Here is a 19795-nt window from a genome sequence, read left to right as displayed (position 1 = left end):
GCTCTTAGGCCTCGGCTGCTGAAAACAGGTTCTGGTTTGTTTGGGTTCTATAATCGAAACACTGTTTCAACTCCAGCTCTGAGATCCCAGCTGGCTGAAAGCAGGTTTCTGGGGTTTTGTTTAGCTTCTATATTTGTAACATTGTCTCAAACTGCAAGCTCAGAGGCCGGCAGCGGCAGGCGGGTTGGAGTCCTCTAGCACTGAAGCAAGCAAGCCTCATGTTCGCTTCAAGCTGCCTGGCTGCAGGCCACCATCTTGGCTGGCAGTTAATTTGCATATCATCCTGATTAGCCAATGGGAAGGGTAGCGGAGGTATGGCTAATTACCATGTTTCTCTTTTATTAGATAGGATAGTTCTGTTTTTGTTTTGTTTTCTTAAATCTTCACCCAAGGTCACGTTCACTGGTTTTAGAGAGAGAGAAAAACATCCATGTAATCTATAGAGCTCTTGGGACAATGAGAATCTCTGCCTTCCCCTCGTTTCATAGCATAAATAAAAAATAGTTCATCCAGTTTTAAATAAATAGCTATACAAAACTGAACCAAAGTGTCTAATAGCTACATATATAAGCAACTGTTACAACAGAACGACCGGAACAACCAGTTGATCAGTCACTATGTTGGGCACTGAACACCAGGGGGTAGATGCTCAATGCAGAAGCTGCCCCCTGTTGGTCAATGTGCTCCCACAGCCAACCTCCTGTGGGCCCTCCCCCTGGCTGGCCTTTGACCCTTTCACCCCCCCACCAGCCAACCTCCCCGGGTCCCTCCCCCTGGCTGGCCAACCGCCTGATAGGCCTCGATCGCCAGGAGGCTGAGGGACCCCACCCGTGCATGAATTCATGCACTGGGCCTCTAGTATACATATAAAAGTGTGTCTTCTATATGTAGAGAGAGGAACTATAGGCAGAGGGAGAACAGTATCTGTCATTCACTTGGGTGCAAAGTAAAGCACCAAACATACTTGGTAGCTTCCAACTGTCCAAAACTGAGAAAAGCAGATAATGAAGTAATAAGTAAATTATTTACTCCACAATTTACATAATTAAAATAGATAATCCAAGCTGACTAGTAAAAGTGATTACAGTAGTCCAGGAGGACACACACAGACCTGAAGCCTGGGGAGGACTGGCCTCATTTCACACACAGATGTGGATGTGAGTGAGGAACATGATAAGGTTGTTTTGTTCCTGTGTCTGGTGGCAGGCAGGCATATGTTCAGAGTCCCTGTGTAGTTGGGAGGAGTTCTCAGGAGAATAGAATCTCTGAAAAATGGAAACAGGGAGAGCTCCTAGAATCTGATGACTTCCTCACCCCACACAAGTGGTTTCCTGAAGGGCTGACTGTCCCTGTGGGATCAAGCAGCTCCTCTCTGGGAGCATGCTGTTTCAATGCCTGCTCTCCTTAATCCCTGCAAAGGTATCTTTGTGTTGTATTAGTAAAGAAATTATGTATTTAGAATGCATCTGTCAGTCCTTCTGTCAATTACAGTACTCCTTAATTTATGATGTGAGTTTTCAGAAAATATAAACAATGTGGTTTATTTTATAAGTAGGTTGAAAAAAGTCAGCAATCTTTTAAAAATGGTTTGTTTTCTAAGGAAAGTAATCAATTGGAGAAAGGTTTGTTTTCATGCTCAAAAGCCAGTAAAATAATATTTACAATTAGGATAATAATCAAAATATTTAACAGCTTGTATGACTTTGGCATGGACCATTCAGAATAGATGCCATCCATAAACAACTAATACTGTGGGTAGCATTTCATTACCAGTCCTATTCACAACAATCTGTGAGTGAACATTTAAAAAATTAAAAAATGAACAAAAATTTTTTAAATGTGCATCAATCAGCAACAGATAATGTAAGTGTCTCTCTGGCAGGTTCTTCAATGGTCCAAAACATTGCTAGAATAAGTGATGTATTGTGCTAAATTACTTGTCTCTTCCTTCAGAATTCCTAATACAAATAGAACTTATCATGATAATATATTGGTAGCCCTGGGAGATCTACAGCATTATCAATGCACTTAAAATTAGGAATTTGAATATTACTAAACTTGCTTATTTTTATATGTATTTATAGCTCACCTTGTTTTTTTTTTTAAATTTAAGAAGATACTCGTGTTTATTATCTGATTTACATTTGACAAAGCAAAGGTAGGTGCAACAAAGAGCTGTTTGACAAAGTCAAGCCCCAGATATCAAACAACAGTATTTCCCTGGCTGCCCCAGAGAGCAGGTTGCCACTCCTAGGTAGCTGTGCTCCACAATGCAAACCACTCAGTGTAGACATTATGGTGCCGCACTTGGAGTATAGGCCTGCAGGCACTCGACCTCAAAGGAGTGGACCATTAAACACTCAGAGCTCTAGTTCAGATGTCAAAAGTCAATGTTAGTACCAACAAGTACTACTAATTATGTACTAGAGTGATCAGAAAAGCAAAACAGGCTTTGAATACCCTATATAATATACCTTCATAAAGAAGCTCTTGTTATGAGCTGCCTCTAACTTATTTCCTCTCTTTGTCAAAATCTGTTTATTCATGTTAAATCAAGGACATATAGTATAAAACTTTTTAAAAAACTAACAATGGCCATTACCTTTTCCTTAAGACACATGCCTAAGGTTACTTACAGAAGATTTGAAATCATAATTCAGGAGACCCTTTAATTCTGAGCTTAGGAAGGTATCCTTCCTACTATATAACAGGATACTCAGAAATACCTGAGGTATAATCACTGAGAACCTTCTTGAAGGAGGGAAAAAACAAAAGACTGGAATTTCCTATACTGGCATAAAAGTACATACACAGTTGATATAAAAAAACTAAAATGTTAAAGCGTAACAGATAATTGAGGAGGTACTTGCTATAAGGCTCCATTTCTTCTTACTATACTTTGCACATAAGTTTGGTATAATAGATTCTCAGGCTGTACCAAAAATAATTTCAGCAAACAGTAAAACCCAATTCAAGACAGAACTCATTTCTAGGGACAAGCATGCACCAGTATACAATTATCATGTTTCTTGGTGGAACAGCAACATCAACCTAATTTTCAAAAACTTACGTCTGGTTCTCCTTAATCAGATGTGCCTCACTTGGCTGTGACCACACCCTTACCCACCTCCCAAGTGATCATTTTAGCATTGGTTATAAAAAAGTATAGTAAGGATACAGAACACTCCAAAATCTTAACTTACAGATGCTTAATTTAGAGGTATTTATATAATAGACATAAATATCATAATTTAACATTTTGTACTACTCTATGGCCCTACATTTTCTTACTTCCTGATATCTCTTAGGATCTGGCAACAGGAAGATTACTTTCTTAGAGAATAAATAAAAAAGCTTTAAGAACCGGCTAAAAAAAAAAAAAAAAGAAATACAGAAAACACACTGCAAAACTTCCAAAATAGCTCACCTGCTAAGTCTTAAGTGTGAAGACTTCTGAGTTTCTGCTGTGGTGTCTGCATAACTGGGACCTCGTAAGTGGCCCAAAGTCCTAGAAATGGCACTAATGGCCAAGACCAATGGCCCAAAGAAGACACTGTGATGTTACTGGACCTCCTGGAGAATAATCTCCCATCCAACGACAACCTCACATTCAAAAAGCAAAAGCCTTGACTCCCCCATTAAAAAGTTCATTCTATAATTTCACAGATATCTAGAAAAAGGCAGATGTGTTTTAATTATTTTTTACTTAAAAAATCAGTCTCAAAGCAAGCACCTGGGTTTTACTTCAGCTTATAATAAATAATTTAATGTGCCTGAGAATTTTTGTGCAAATACATGTCATCTTCCATTAAAAATATGCATAGCATACTTTGGAAAGAGTTTAGTTGCCAACTGTACTTGTTAAAAAAGTGTACAGTTGTAAATATACAATATTCTCTAATTCCTACTGATTGTACTTCTGATTTAACCTCGTACAGCCTCCAAGGAAAGTCAATTATGTTCACATTCCTTGGCCACCACTCTTATCCAGAAATATTCTGGAAAAAAGTTATGTTGGTTCCAATTTACCCATATTTCCTTCTTAAAAATAAATCCTACCTCCCACAATGTTGTGTTTCTTTTGGATGTTGTATAAAAATACAAATTTAAAAAATGAACTTATTAATCACAAATACAAAAGGAATTTGGGTGGTGTTTGGGCTCCCAGAGACTCACAAGCCTAAAAATAGGAAGCAGAAAGCCTCTACTGTTCTGATTTTATGAAAATACCTCGCTTGCTAATGCTGAGAGCTTGCCATGTGATGAAGGCGTAATCTAACCAGACATCAACAGAAAACATAAAAGCCACCTCACTGGTGTTTCAGTAAAGAGACTGATTACCTCAGCAACCTTCCAGAGCAGCTTTCTCTAGGCAACAGTCAAGGCGGGTCCTTTTCTCTTCCCACCTCCTCCGATCCGGAGTGTTCTCTGCTTATACTTACCAGGCGTAAATGTGCTAGCAAATTAAGTATTCCTGGTATACTTCCATATTACTGAGTTTATTTTCTGGTCACTTTTTATTTTCAAGACAAAAAACAACAACTGAAGGAGTGTATTAAACCTTTGTTCCTTTTCTGTCTCCACTCATGACCCATTCATTTATACTTTTCAATTTACTAGACCTCATTCATTAGGACCTCATCCTAATTGTTTCCAATCTTCCACTTTCCTCTTCCACATTCACAGCCCAACTGCAACATTCCTTTTCTTTCAGTAAGACCGGACTACATGTGTCAGTGCAAATCTATCCTTCATGTGCTAATTTGTATAAGAGTTCAGTTAACTGCTGAACCTCACTCCTCCTTCAGGTTATCCATTTTGGGTGAGGATGTGCAAACTGAGGTGCCAAAACTACCCATCATGATCGGAAGTCTCTGATTTCTCCTCAATCCACTCAATAAATTGCTACCTGAATTTAAATAAACAGTAGAGTCTGGTCTTTGAAGACCAATTTCTGCCTCTTGGCTTCTTCCATGTTCTTGGGCGTCAGGGGTCTTGATCACTCTGGCTATTCCTAGCCTCTTCAGCCTGTCTACTAAGTTCATCTTCAACTGGCCAACATCAGGAGGGTTCCGGGAAGGTCTCAAGCCATACATCTCCTGGAGGAATGTTTCGGCCGGTCGTGAGGCCAAAAAATTTTCAGAGAGATGTACTCGAGGCTCAAAGGGCAAAGGAGAAGGGCAAGGTGAATGAGATGGTGAATTTGGGGGTGTGGAAGGGATATCCAGGACTTTAGGGAGAGGCTGAAGGAGGGGGTTCTCTGAAACTTGGCTGTGGTACACTTTAGCAGAAATGCCTCACTCTTGTAGAAGTTTGGCCAAGCTCATGGTGCTGCTGCAGGTTACAGTGGAATCTCGTCGGTTGGTGACTGATTCTCCAATGCTGAGTCTATAGGATGTAGCAGGAGAATTCACTGCCGTGCTTGATGAACTTCTACTGCTACTTCCACAGGATAACGAAGGGAACCCAGAGCTGGGAGTAACCTGAGTGACATCGGAGGGGTGTAATATCCTACAGGTGGTGAAGGTGAATGTCAAGTTTGTGCATGACAGACACTTTCCTGGGTTTGAGGCTGCAACTGAAGGAGAGATTTCTGTAACTGGACCACCTGCTGAAGTAATGGGTGGTAGAAAGATTCCTGTTACTGGCTTGGGATCTGTAGATTTCTGTTCCACTTGAAGAGGTTGCTGGACCTGAAAAGTGATACCTTCTTCTTCATCCTCTTCTAAATCTGAGAGGTGATAGATGGCATCCTTGGGCAACTGGGTAAAGCCTTTAGTGATGACACCGGGTCGGGAGTCAAGAATGGTTCCTAAGTTTGGCTGAGCAAGCTGCTGCCAGTGGTGCAGAGTTTGTGATCCTTCAAGGGGCTTCACAATTTGTAATTTTTCAGGCATAAAACACCGAAGGCAGCTGGCACTACTGAAGTCCGTGGTCTCTGACTGGTCCGTGCAGAGAGAGGCAAGGCTCTCGGTGGGGGTGCCACAGCCACTAACCCCTTCTTTCTGGTCAGCCAGGACCTGGATCTTCCGCTCCCATTCTTCCGCAAAGAACTGCTTCTCACTTAGGTAGTTTTGTCGCCGCAGACTAAGGCGACGCAGTGCTGTAGCCAAATCACTATCTTCAGAGGGCTCTGGTTGACCCAGCTTCTGAACGTTCCCTGGAACCTCCTCCGAGCTGCTCCTCTGGCTCAGGAGGGTTTTTTGCACTGTTTGTTGTAAACCAGACTCAAAAGGTTTTGCTGTCATGATGACACTTGAGCGGTTGGAGCCTGGAATGGATGGGAGAGCTGGGAATGGGACAGTGCAGCCCCATGTGTCATTGGCAATCCTGACCGTATCAAATACCCGTTTCAGTTGTGCCTTTTGTTTAAAGAGAGACGATTCCTCATCCAAACTCAACTTTTTACACATCGTCCCCTCAATCTCAGATGCCAGAGATTCCCCAGAAAAAGCTCCATATGATTGGGAATAGAGGAGAGCAGCAGGGCCAGATCTACTACGAAGTTCCTTTATTTCTTCTTGGGATTCATGTAACATTCCTAGACACTCCATATTCCTGTTTTGTAATTCATGTAACTCCAATGTCAGTTGTCTTTGGGCATCTTTGGAAGCTTGCAGGTGCAGTCTCAGTTCTTCCTTCTCAATCACATGCTCTTTAAGTTTGTGCTGAAGATCTACAATTTAAGACAAGAGAGAGGAGATCTCTTCTTGATATCGTATCAGTTCATCACTCTTCCCAGACAATTCCTCAGTCATTTTGGACATCTGAGCATTTGTTTCACGAAGTTCTTTAACACAGTCACTGACAAGCTGTTGCTCCTTCTCTTCATAGCTAAGTTTCTGTCTTCATGTGACAAGCCTTGGACCGAAGAGCCATATTCTCTTCCTCCAGTTCCTTGAGCTTTTCCTGCAGCATGTCCAACTGTAGCAAGCCCTGAGATAAATTGAAGGACTCATTGAACCGAAGAGGTGTAGAACAGCTGAACCGGTCTCACTCTCTTCCGAAGCAATGGATACAATTCGAAGTAACTCATCTTTCTTGGATAGCTCATGCTGCAGTTGATTGACTTGGTCAAAAGCTTGTCCCAACTGCTCCTCCAGGGCTTCATTCTGCTCAGCCAATGCATGATTCCGCTTTAAGAGAGCTTGTCCAATGCGAGCAGCTAGCTCCAGATCACGATCCCTCTCTGCTAGGAGATGTGTAACCATGTCGATATCATTGTAAGTTTTGGTCATCTGCTCCACCCTGTCTGTGCCTTGAATCATATATCGAAAAGTCTCTTCAGCAAGGACTGGAGAGAGAGCGCTGGATGCATGATGCTGCCGGTGTGGGGACCGAGTCCAGTCTTGATTTTCATATAGGAAGAGAGAGTCCACTTTTAGTCTATACTGGGGTAGCTGTTCTTCCAGCAGATTCACCAGCTCAACTTCAGGGAGATCCTCATTGGAGCAGACATCAGTGATGCTCTCCGAGTCTCTGTGATTGTTATTCATGAGGTTTTCTTCACCCATTGGTGATGTAAAAATGGCATTCTGGGACTGATGCATGCAGGATCCTTTCTTGCTTTGGTTGAGAAGGACAGCTTTGGTATGAATTAGAGTAAAGGAAATCCATCAAGCCATTCAATAAAAAAAATGGATCTGGTTGTATGGATATTTCCCGATGGGCAAATGACATCTGCAGCAATGAGTGCTCACTCTCAGATGATTATCATACCTTGACAGTCATGACAGGAATGGCCCGGAGCCCTCCGTCCTCCGTCCGCGTCCCCTCAGGGAAAAGCTTCTAAGACGGCGGCAGACTCCTAGCAGCAGCTGAGCTGCCGCCGCCGCGGCCGCAGCCTGGAACCTCCGGGTGTGGCCTCACCTTGTTTTATGTAAACTTTGTAGAGACTGTAAAATCTGATTAATAGGAATGTCACTGACTTCACTTGATAATTCTTAGAAACATATTGAGTAAACCATGTCATAACTTAAGACAAATATATTTGAGTTATACCGAAAATATACTCCGTTAAGTACTACATTTTTAAATGATATATTTTTACTTACTAGTGCCCATTCAAAGCTAATTCAAATTATCTTCAGCACTCAAAGTCAATATAAGATCTTTACAAATAATCTATAATTTTCTCCATTCAGTCAAGCCATACCCTTTATTTTCACTACTAGAGGCCTGACACACTAAATTCTTGCATGGGTAGGGTCCCTAGGCCTGACTTGTGACCAGGACTGATCTGTGGGGTGACGGGCAGGGTGATAGGGGGCACCCCGCTGGCACCCACCTTGGCTGGCCTGGGGCCTATAGGCTGGGGGCAGCTCCTGCATTGAGTGTCTGCCCTCTGATGGTCAGTACACGTCACAGCAACCAGTCATTCCACCAGTTGTCCTGCTGTTCAGTTGATTTGCATATTAGGCTTTTATTATATAGGACTAGAGGCCCGGTGCATGACATCTGTGCACTGGGGGGCGTGGGAGTCCCTCAGCACCCTCTATAATCTGGGAGCCCTCAGGGGAGCCCTGTCCAATCTGGGAGTTTCTGTCTGTCTTTGCAATCATATGAGCAAATTGTCTGAGACCCCAACTCAGTTTGTTTTGTTGCTCACAGAATAATAGAAGCATTTTTTTTTCTTTGCTTCATTGGTGGAGATTTCCTGGAAGTTTTAGGATATCTTCCCTTTAACTTTTCCTAGACACTCTGATTTTACTTATGTCTCTCACCTTTGCTTTCCCTCCAACCCCCCACCACAATAGTAACTTGCTCCAGGCTCACTTTGTTCTAGTGTCTAGGAGATCTGTCTGCCACCAGAACTATGATTCCCAGCATTCCTGGTGCTCCCTGTGCCCTGGGCTTCCACTTCTGGTCCTGGGGCTGCCACCAGAACTACTATTCCCAGAATTCCTGGTGCTCCCCGTGCTCTTGGTTTTCCCCTTCCTGCTCTGTCTCTGTCTCATGGCCTCCCACTCTGCCAAGTCCTCTAAGCCACCAGCCCCCCTTCTCTGCTCTCCATCTGGTGGCTTGGGGAGCCAAGTGCCCCAAGCCACTCCACTCTCCACTGGCTCTCCCGCTCTGATCTCTGCCCAGAGGCTTGGTGGGGACATGGCTCCCTCGGTCACTCCCAGTGACCGAGGGAGCCACACATACCCCCAAGCCTCCGGCTCTCCCTCTCTGCTCTCCGCCTGGCACCTGTGTATGCAAATTAACCCTCCATCTTTGTTGGGTTAATTTGCATACTCATTCCTGATTGGCTAGTGAGCGTAGCAGAGGGACAGTCAATTTACATGATTCTCTTTTATTATAGAGGATATTATTTTGCTGTATATTTAGCAAATACCTAGCACAACTTTTAGCCTAAATCCATTTTGAGTTTAATTTTTCAAAAAAGTAGATAATGTAATCCACTATGTTTTAACTTCCTTTGTGTTTTCAATAAAGATAAAAGTAAAAGATTCCAGTTTTATCTCTGTACCTATATAACCCTTGACTCTTTATTGATTACACAAGCACTATACTAATTAAAATAATGGAGTTTTCTCATGTAGCAAATTCCAACTAACTCTATAATCACAGAATAATTTTTTGTTCCATGAGGAAGAGATTTCATGAAACAACTGGGTAGGTCTATACCGTTCAGGATTTTTATTATATTTTTTCAGAAAATGAAACTGTTAGGTATATCTTAAAGTCCCATGAGTCCTGCAGCAAATTATCTACCTTATTGGTATTTCTATCTTTCACTGATATATCTATATTATTTTAGTGAATTTGAATTTGTGATTGCAATTTATTTTTATGTTGTTTCTTCATGTCTAATTTGTAATATCTAATCTTTCTGTTGATATTTCTAGTTCCACATTATTTTGCAATTCAATACATTATAGAACCTGGTATTTTCATTATCTATATATAAGTTTGTGATCATATTAAGTTATTAAAATACAATGTGTGGCTCTTCTTAATTAAAACAAAAACATTTTTTGCAAAAAATCATCTAATTCATTGAACATTAAGAGACACATAAGATTCACATTGAATAACTTTGTCATGATAACTTTGTTGAATTTAACCTTTGAATTCAAATATCTATTCCAATTATAATCCACATGTACGGACATGTCAACAAAAGTTTATGGTCAGAAGATGGTTAGGCATTTTCACATTACAGAGTTCCTTTTCAAATAGATCATACATAAAGGAGGGATATAATATGAATAAATAAAATAATAATATAATACATCCTATCTAATTAAAGAGAAACATGCAAATTGACCATACCTCCACTATGCCTACAAGCCACACCCACCAGCCACACCCACCAGCCAATCAGGGGTGAGTATGCAAATTAACCCAACCAAGATGGTTGTGGCCATGGAGCTGGAGCAAGCAGGAGGCTTGGGTTGCCCCCAGCAATGGAGGAAGGCAAGCTTCCCGCCTGCCCTGGCCTGCCCTGGCCTCCAATCAAGGCTACAAAGTTTCAATTATGGAAGATAAATAAATCCCAGATACCGGCTTCCCTCCGTTCAAGCAGGCTCTGAAAAAAAAAAAGAATTAAAGGAGGGCTGGGAGCTTGGGTCGCCGGGGCCCTGGCCAGCCTGCAAACAGCCATCAGCCCCTCATGCAGGCTGGCCATCCCACCCCAGTGAGGACCCTCACCCCTTGGGGGCATGGCCAGCCTGCAAACCACCACAGACCCCTCGCCCAGGCAGCCCCATACCCCAAGGGAACTCCACCCTGATCTGGGACACTCTTCAGTTCAAAACAGCTGGCCCCCACCCGTGCACCAGGCTTCTATCTATACTAATAAAAGGGTGATATGCTAATTAGACTGGGAGACCTTCTGGATGTTCTTCTGGACAAAGCCATGGTGGCGGGCCGAGGTAGAGGTGGTTAGAGGCCAAGAGGGAAGGGCAGTTGTGGGTGATCAGGCTGGTGTGGGGCAGGGCCCTTGGGGGTAAGCAGACCAGCAGGGAGGCCTGTTGGGGGCAAGCAGGCCATCAGTGGGGGTCAGTTGGAGGTGATCAGACATGGGGGGGGCAGTTTGGAGTGAGCAGGCCAGCAGGGGAGGCATTTGGGGGCAAGCAGGCCGGAGGTGGGGGCCAGTTGGGAGTGAGCAGCTAAGAGCTGGGTGGCAAGGCAAAAGTGGCCCTGGGGCTCAAACGGAAGGAGGCGATGGTGGGGCCCCACCCCCTGTGCGGCCAGGCCATCTGTCCTGTGATCAGGCGGAACATGGGGATGACAGGGCCCCCCGCCCCCTGTACAGCCCACTCCATGTGCGACCAGGCCATTGGCGAGGAGCTCAGACTGAACGAGGGGATGGCAGGGGTCCCCGCCCCATGTGCAGCCGCTCAGTGTAAGGCCAGGCCATCCTCGGGAGCTCAGGGGGAAAGCGGGGAAGTCAGAGTCCCGGCCCCCGTGTGCAGCCCGCTCCGTGTGCGGCCAGGCCATCGGCACAGAGATCAGGCTGAACATGGGGATGACAGGGCCCCCCCGCCCCGTGTGCAGCCCGCTCCGTTTAAGGCCAGGCCATCCGCAGGCAGCTTAGGCTGAATGATGGTAGGGGTCCCCGCCCGGTGTGCAGCCAGCTCCATATAAGGCCGGGCCATCGGCAGGCAGCTCAGGCTGAACAAGGGGATGGCAGTGGCCCCCGCCCCATGTGCAGCCCGCTCTGTGTATGGCCAGGCCATTGGCGTGGAGCTCAGGAGGAAAGTGGCGAAGGCAGGGTCCCCTCCCCGTGTGCAGCCAGCTCCGTGTGCGGCCAGGCCATCGGCACAGAGATCAGGCTGAACAAGGGGATGGCAGGGGCCCCGCCCCGTGTGCAGCCCGCTCTGCGTTCATCCCTTCCTGAGTGCAGCCCCAGCCATCCCGGGGCTCAGAGGGAACAAGGCGATGGCGTTGGCCCCGCCCCCTGTGCGCCCAGGCCATGGGAGTTGGGCTCAAGAGGCTCCACCAGCAAAGCGGCTCTGTGCATTGGGAATAGGCACAAGGCAAACCTCCTGGTCCTTCCCCTCAGCTGGCAGGCTCCTATCAATCTTCAGTTTCTACTGAAAGGAATATGGCGCCTCCATTGTGCAGCCTCCCAGGACTCGCAGGCTCTGGAGTGGAGACTTCAACAAGGACTTCAGTACCTGCTCAGGGGAATAACCACCAACTCCCTACTCCGCAGCTGCTTCTGTGTCTGCAAGAAGTGCACATGCTCCTTTCTGTGACATGGGCAGGGCGAGAGCCTGAGTTGAGCGGTTCCGCCATAGCATAGCAGCTGGACCAGTGCAGGGACGGAGGGAAGGAGGGCAGGGAAGGAGCAAGGGGGAAGCCCTGGTTCCCTGCTCCTCCTCCCACAGGCATGGCCCTTGCTGCTGTTATGATAAAAGGAGTTGTGTTTTTCTAACTCTGTCTGGGTAAAGGAAACAAGTGTCTGTGGATTTCTGACCTTATTCTCAGAGCTGCCAGTTAATCCCTCTGGATGCATCATATCCAACCTCCATAGGATCCGAGGGGCAGGATCAACCTTCCTTCCATACTTGAGGAAATTGACCAATAAACACAGGTGTCTCATGCCTCAGTGTTAACTACCACAGAAATCTCTGGGTAATGACTCAGATTCTATATCTAAGGGTATATTTTCTTCTGTTTTCATGTTTAATTCAGCCCCAAGAATCAAATAATACAACAAAGAATAAAATGAGTTCAGGGGGCTCAGCATTGTATTCCCAGGGCCTTTCATCCCACACAAACCGCAGAGCTCAGTTATCCTGAGATGAAAGGAAAGGAAAGAGAAACATGAAAGGTTTCCCAGCTCAGTCACAGAGACATCTCATAACCACATATTAAGGACACGGCATTAACTTAGGAGTGGAAAGGACACAAATGGAATAGAATATGGAGCCACTTGGAGTGAGCAGGCCAGCAGGGGGACAGTTGGGGGCAAGCAGGCCAGCAGGGGGTGGGGGCAGTTAGGGGCAAGCAGGCCGGCAGGGGGGGTAGTTGGGGTGAGCACACTGGTACAGGGGGAAGTTGGGGCTGATCAGGCTGGTGGGGGGGGGAGGGCAGCATTTGGGGGCGAGTAGGCTGGTGGCGGGGGGAAGTTGGGGGCAAGCAGGCTGGCAGGCAGAGTGGTTAGGGGCAATCAGGCAGGCAGGCAGGTGAGTGGTTAGGAGCCAGCAGTCCCAGACTGTGAGAGGGATGTCTGACTGCCAGTTTGGGCCCGATCCCTATAAACCAGCAGTAGGACATCCTTCCAGGGGTCCCAGATTGGAGAGGGTGCAGGCCGGGCTGAGGGACACTCCCCCCAACCCCCGAGTGCACAAATTTTTGTGCACCAGGCCACTAGTAATAATATAAAATACTAATTTTGCCAATAGTTACACTCTCTATTTTACCAAATCCTCCCCATAAGTGTTATAAACAGTAAAATGGACAGACTCAAAGGTTACATCCTTGCCTTGCCCAAGCTTTAGAGGAAGTGCTAATGAACACGAAATTAGCAAAATGTTGTCAGAAGTTAGAAGGAAGAGAAGCAGGGGGCGGGGGGGGGGGGGGCGGGGGGAGGGGCTATGGACAAATTGCAAACTAATCAGCTTCTGAGTAATTGGAATTAGGCCATCATTATTTTAAACTTAGTAACGTTCCTGTATGCACTTCTCCCATGAGCATCTTTGCTAAGCATTGTATTATATTTATTTCTAGTCTTGCCATGCAAATATGTTCAGACACTAAGCCTGAAAGGTATTATGATTTAAACAAAAGCCAATATAAAAATTCAAAAGCATATTTCTACAGCATCTACTCTGCCAGGATATATTCAAGGTTCTAAGGATACTGAGCTGAGCAAGATAAATTGTCTTTTTCATGGCACTTATATTCTGGTGGAGAAGACCAAAAGTAAATAAGTAAGTATGTGGTTCCTTGCAGACTGTTGGGCAATATAACTGGAAATGGTGGTTATGGAGCCACACTGAGTGGGATGAGAAGAAAATGGGAGATGCACAAATACAGGCAATGAATATATATCACTCATTCCAAGCGCAGTTTAGAAGAATAAAAAGAGGTTTCTTGTTCTAATCCTGTACCCAATGAAATATTTTCTTTGCAAATTCTTCCAGAAAAGTTGCCTTTGTAATTAAAACTATTTTCCTCCCAAATCATTCATTCTTACCTACTAAAGAAATCTTCCTAAAGTGTCATTTAATATGCAATTATCCTATTCTGGACTCTATCACAAAAAGAATCAATTCCTTAGTGTGCATGGTTTCCAAGACTGTTTCTGGCCCCAAATCCTACTCATCTTACTATATAACACACACCTCTGGCTCATCAGGCAAGCCTTCTGATTTTGCATGTTCATCATGCCTCCCCCCCCCCCCCCGTTTATTTCAACTCAACACATTTTTTTGGAAACTCAGCTTCAGTAGGAACCTCAGCTTTCTCCAGCACAGTTACACAGCAGAAAGAGTCAAATTCCCCAAAATTGCTTAGCCTCATTGATACTCAATTTCCTCATCTATAAAGAGGAATGAAATAATTCCTACATTACTGGGATATCATGAAAAGAATACTGTGAACAGACTTATCTCTTCTTTTTAATTCCTCTTGCATTTATTGACTTAATGGTATTTTTATCTTTATCTTTTCTGATAATCCTATATAATAAAAGGCTAATATGCAAATCGACCAAACGGCAGAATGACAGGTCAATATGGCGCACACTGACCACCAGGGGGCAGACGCTCAATGCAGGAGCTGCCCCCTGGTGGTCAGTGCACTCCAACAGGGGGAGCACTGCTCAGCCAGAAGCTGGGCTCATGGCTGGCGAGCACAGCAGCGGTGGCAGGAGCCTCTCCCACCTCTGCGGCAGTGCTAAGGATGCCTGATTGCCAGCTTAGGCCCAATCCCTGAACAGTCCTAAGCCATCAGTCTGACATCCCCTGAGGGCTCCTGGACTGTGAGAGGGCACAGGCTGGGCTGAGGGAACCCCCCTCCAGTGCATGAATTTCATGCACTGGGCCTCTAATAATGATGATATTTGTTAATTTTGGCACCTGAGCAAACTTGCAAAGCTTTAAGAAGATAGCCATGTTTCTTATCTACTTTGTATTCCCTGCTGCAATGCTGGATACACTTTAAGTATTCAAGGAGTGTATACTTGTGAATTGATTAATCACATAGATGACTACAAATGAAAAAGGAATAACTGAAGAACTAATTAATGTTTTGGATATAATAAAAAACTGTTCTATCATTTAGCTATGATGAAACATTTAAATATAAGATATATAAAATAATTTAAATAAATAGGATATTTTACTAAAAATTTTAATATGCCCTACAATTTAATACTCAGACATTCAGGAAGAATGAAGTGTTCAGAGAGGAAACATAAGAAAAAATAAGTTCATTATACATTAATTTAATAAACATTAGCTATTATGACATGAACTATACTAATCCAACATTGAATTTTCACATTTAACCATAGGTATTTGGATTATAGTTGCTTGAAAATAATATGATTTTCCTACAATGAGTGCTCATAATACTATAATCACAATAAAAAATACTAGATATGACATCTTTGTATTTAGCCCTAGCCGGTTTGCTCAGTGGATAGAGTCAGCCTGCTGACTGAAGGGTTCCAGATTTGATTCTGGTCAAAGGCACATTCCAATACTGCAGGCTCGATCCCCAGTAGGAGGGGTGGAGGAAGGAGCTGATCAATGATTATCTCTCATCATTGATGATTTTATCTTTCTCTCTCTCTCCCTTCTACTCTGAAATCAATAAATATATATTAGAAAACAAAACAAATAATATATCTTTAAAAAAATATTTGTATTTACACATTTAGGAAAAAAAACTAAACAAAGAGAAAAATTACATTTTAAATAATATGGAATTTTTCAGTTTCTAAAAGGTAAGGAATGTTTCATATTAAATATAATATAAATATATCCACTTTCCCAAATAAAAGTTATTCTGCTGAAATAATACAAATGCATTTTTCATTTTATATTTAGTAATTAAACACCAACACTGTCTGATAATATTTGGGGGACATTTTATTCATATAATGATTCATGATCAGGCATTCCTGCACAGCACCAAAAACTAGTATATGTAATCAGGAGATCTGTTTTCTCTCCAGTTCAAAGAGGATATTGCTTAACAAATATCTATGTAATTATGAAACTAAATTTTACATCATTTATGCTCTAATCAATCCACTTCTCTGTATATATCAAAGAAGTGTATGTATGTTCAATACATTTGAATTCACGTGAATTGCCTTACTTTTAATAACTTCCTCATCCATTTCCTGCAAAACTCTTTTTTAAGCCACAATTGCTTTAATTGATTTCTATGAGTCTAAAATTATTTTCTATGTTGTTGCTTATGAAATGTTGCAATGATACAGATATTAATAAATAAAATGAAAACCCCTTCCACCCCTCTTCACCTATTCTCCGGGGCCAGCACTGTTAGCAGTTTTATGAGCATCTTTCTGGATTTTTTAATCTACATTTAAATCTACAACTATATTTTAAAACAAAAATGAGATTTTGTCATCCATACTGTTATACATATTATCAACCACTTGCCTTTCTTTCTCAACCCTCTCTCCAACTCACTACATCATGAACTTTCTTAGAACTATTTTTCAAACGAAATGTCATCATATGATACAGCGAAATGCTGTACAATATGTAGATATTGCTTTGAGTCAATAGGAAAATCAAGATAGGTCAAAAGTCCCCTCTGCCAGAGGCCTTCTCTGATCAACTCTACTTGGATTTTTTTGGTCAGTCCTCTCCTCTGAATCATCAGTATTTTTGCTTATTATTTCCATATGATATCTGCCCCCTGCTTGTAAACATATTCTTTTGTTTTATACTGAAGCTCTTTTGGTTGCAAAGAGCAAAGTCCCCATTTTGTAAGAATACATGTGAGCAAGAATTACCAGTCCCTCCTGCCAAACTCTTAAAGCACTCATAATGCTTTGTTTAAAATAATTATCTATAGAGCATTGAATATAGGGAGCTGTCATCAGTTTCTAGCTTGCAAGTAATAAAACTGGAGCTCAAATCCTGACTTTTCCATTTGCCAGTTACAGTACTTTAAAGTTGCTTAACATCTCCAAACCTTATTTTTATCATTGTAAAGTTAATAATAAAACATCGCAGAGCTATTTAAATAACTAAATATTCAATATCTACTATTAACTTAAAATAACTGCTTCCTGGCCTTAAAACTGTGAACTTTAAACATGTTAATAGTTTATTTTTATATCTTCCCCAGTACTTGGCTGACTGCCTGATATCTAATACAGATTTTAAAAAATGTTTGTTGAATAAATGTAAATGAAATTGGAAGGTGAATGCAAAATATTAAGTCATACCTATACACTTGAAGGATTCTATCCAGAAAAAGCAAAACATTTCAGGATACTATATTATCCTAAGTATGTGTTCTCTTTGGAGAAAGAGAAAAAATTTGTAAGATAAGGATTTCTATAGTAACTTTACTTTGGAAATTTGGACAAGATTATACTGAATTTCAAGTCTATTATATAAATTTCAAATTTACTTACATATACATGTACACATCTATGATATTCTAATGAAGCAAATAATTAAATGCATTGCTTTACAGAATTAGCTCAAGATTTAAAAAATTATCTTTGAACTATATGAGAATGAAGGACAGAGAGCAAATATAGGAGAAAAGCAAAAGTATCTGAATAATTTAGATTAGAACAAGTTTTCACATGAATGAGTTGTTTTCAAGTTTTACTTAAGATAAAACATGAAATGTAAAGCTTAAAATGCATTATGCTAAGTGAAATAAGCCAGTCAGAGAAAGATAAATACCACATGATCTCACTCATTTGTGGATTATAGAGAACAACATAGACTGATGAAAAGGGACAGACCCAAAGACTGAGAAACAGCGATCAGGCTATCAATCCCCAGAAGGAAAGTAGGGATGGGCGGGGGTAAGGGGAAGAGATCAACCGAAGGACTTGTATACATGTATATAAGCCAAACCAATGGACATGGACAACAGGGGGATGGGAGCATGAGTTTGTGTGTGTGGGGGGAGGTTGGGGGTTAATGGGGGGGATGAGGACACATTTGTAATACCTTAGCTAATAAAAAAAAAGTAGAAATTTAACACCTCTTGTTCAAATAACTTACCATTTATTCCTTCAACATATTTTTTCTTGCTAAGGCATTTCTGTAGAGCACTCCTGTCTATACAGTAGCAGATAGCCACATGTGGCTATTTAAGTTTACATTAGTTAAAATTACTATGCATCAGTAAAAAAAAAAAAAAAGGTAATACTCCTGGAGAGCTTTATCCTAAGGGAAATAATCCAGTCAGAGAAAGACAAGTATCACATGATCTCACTCATAGGTGGGATCTAGTAATAATGAACAAAATAAACTGATGAACAAAATAGATCCAGAAACATAGAACCATCAAACAGACTGTCGAATCTCAGAAGGAAGGGTTGGGGAGAGATCAACCAAAGAACTTGTATGCATATATGTAAAACCCATGGACACAGACAATGGGGTGTTGAGGGCCTGAGGTGAGGATGGGGGGTGGAGGTTGGGGTCAGGCTAAAACAGGTCAATGGGGGACAAAAGGGAGAAGTATGTATTACTTTCAACAATAAAGATTTTAAAAATTAAATGTAATTTAATTTTAGTCACACTAGCCACATGTGGCCTGTGTTTTCTGCACTGTCCAATATGACCACCACCATACCTGACAGTGCAAAAAACATTTCTACCCCTGCAGAAAGTTTCATAGGATAAGAACTTCAGAAAGAATACATGCACCCCTGTGTTCATAGCAGCACAATTTACAATAGCTAAGTTTGGAAACAGCCTAAGTGCCCACCAGCAGATGAGTGGATTAAAAAACTGTGGTACATCTACATAAGGGAATACTATGCTGCTATAAAAAAGAAATAATTCTTAACCATTTGTAACAACATGGATGGACCTGGAGAGCAGTATGCTAAGCGAAATAAGCCAGTCAGAGAAAGATAAATATCACATGATCTCACTCATTTGTGGAATATAATGAACAACATAAACTGATGAACAAAAATAAATCCAGAGACATAGAAGCATCAAACAGACTGTCAAACCTCAGAGGGAATGCAGGGGAGGGTTGGGGGGGTGTTTAAGAGATCAGCCAAAGGACTTGTATCCATGTATATGAGCATGACCAATGGACACAGGCAATAGGGGAGTGGGGGCATGTGCTGGGGGTGGGGGGTGGGAATGGGTGGGGAGAGGTCAATGGGAGAAAAAGGAGACATATATAAAACTTTCAACAATAAAGAATTTAAAAAAAATAAAGAACTTCCTAAGACAGTTGGGGACTTAAAAGAAAGGGTTGAGACTAGGTCTTGTAGCCAAAGAACTGGAGATATGTTGGTGGAGATGAAACATTAGTAAAAATCACTTTGATAAAAAAATAGTTTTAATTTTATAAAACCAAATACTCTAAGAATACTGAGAATGGGGTGACCACAGAAGAACCTATGTTCAGATTTGAGTTTAATTTTGAAGAATGAGAAAGTTTATATTTGCATCAGTTGCAGACTTTAAGTTCGAAATCACCTTTAGAACAGTGATTCTATGAGAGTAAAGAAGGTCTGGCATGCTATCTCAATATGTTTCCTCTTTCTTCATTAATGTGCTATGGTCCTACTAGAAACATTCAACTTAGGGATAGTTGATATTTGATTGTTTCTAAATAACCCTTATTTATGGAATACTCA

General features: G+C 42.2%; 1 protein-coding gene across 1 annotated transcript; it reads right to left on the bottom strand.

The window, feature by feature from the left end:
* Nucleotides 1-2107: 2107 nt before the first annotated feature.
* Nucleotides 2108-7858, bottom strand: LOC132230563 (trafficking kinesin-binding protein 2-like). Its single transcript, XM_059688202.1, is given in 3 exon segments — nucleotides 2108-6837; nucleotides 6839-6986; nucleotides 6989-7858. Coding segments are annotated over 3 exon segments (2754 nt in total). The 5' UTR covers nucleotides 7551-7858; the 3' UTR covers nucleotides 2108-4793.
* Nucleotides 7859-19795: the final 11937 nt, after the last annotated feature.

Source organism: Myotis daubentonii, chromosome 3 (genome assembly GCF_963259705.1).
Source record: "Myotis daubentonii chromosome 3, mMyoDau2.1, whole genome shotgun sequence".
NCBI lineage: Eukaryota > Metazoa > Chordata > Mammalia > Chiroptera > Vespertilionidae > Myotis > Myotis daubentonii.
Note: the sequence above shows the minus strand (reverse complement) of the source record. Positions and strands in the feature narration are given on the sequence as shown.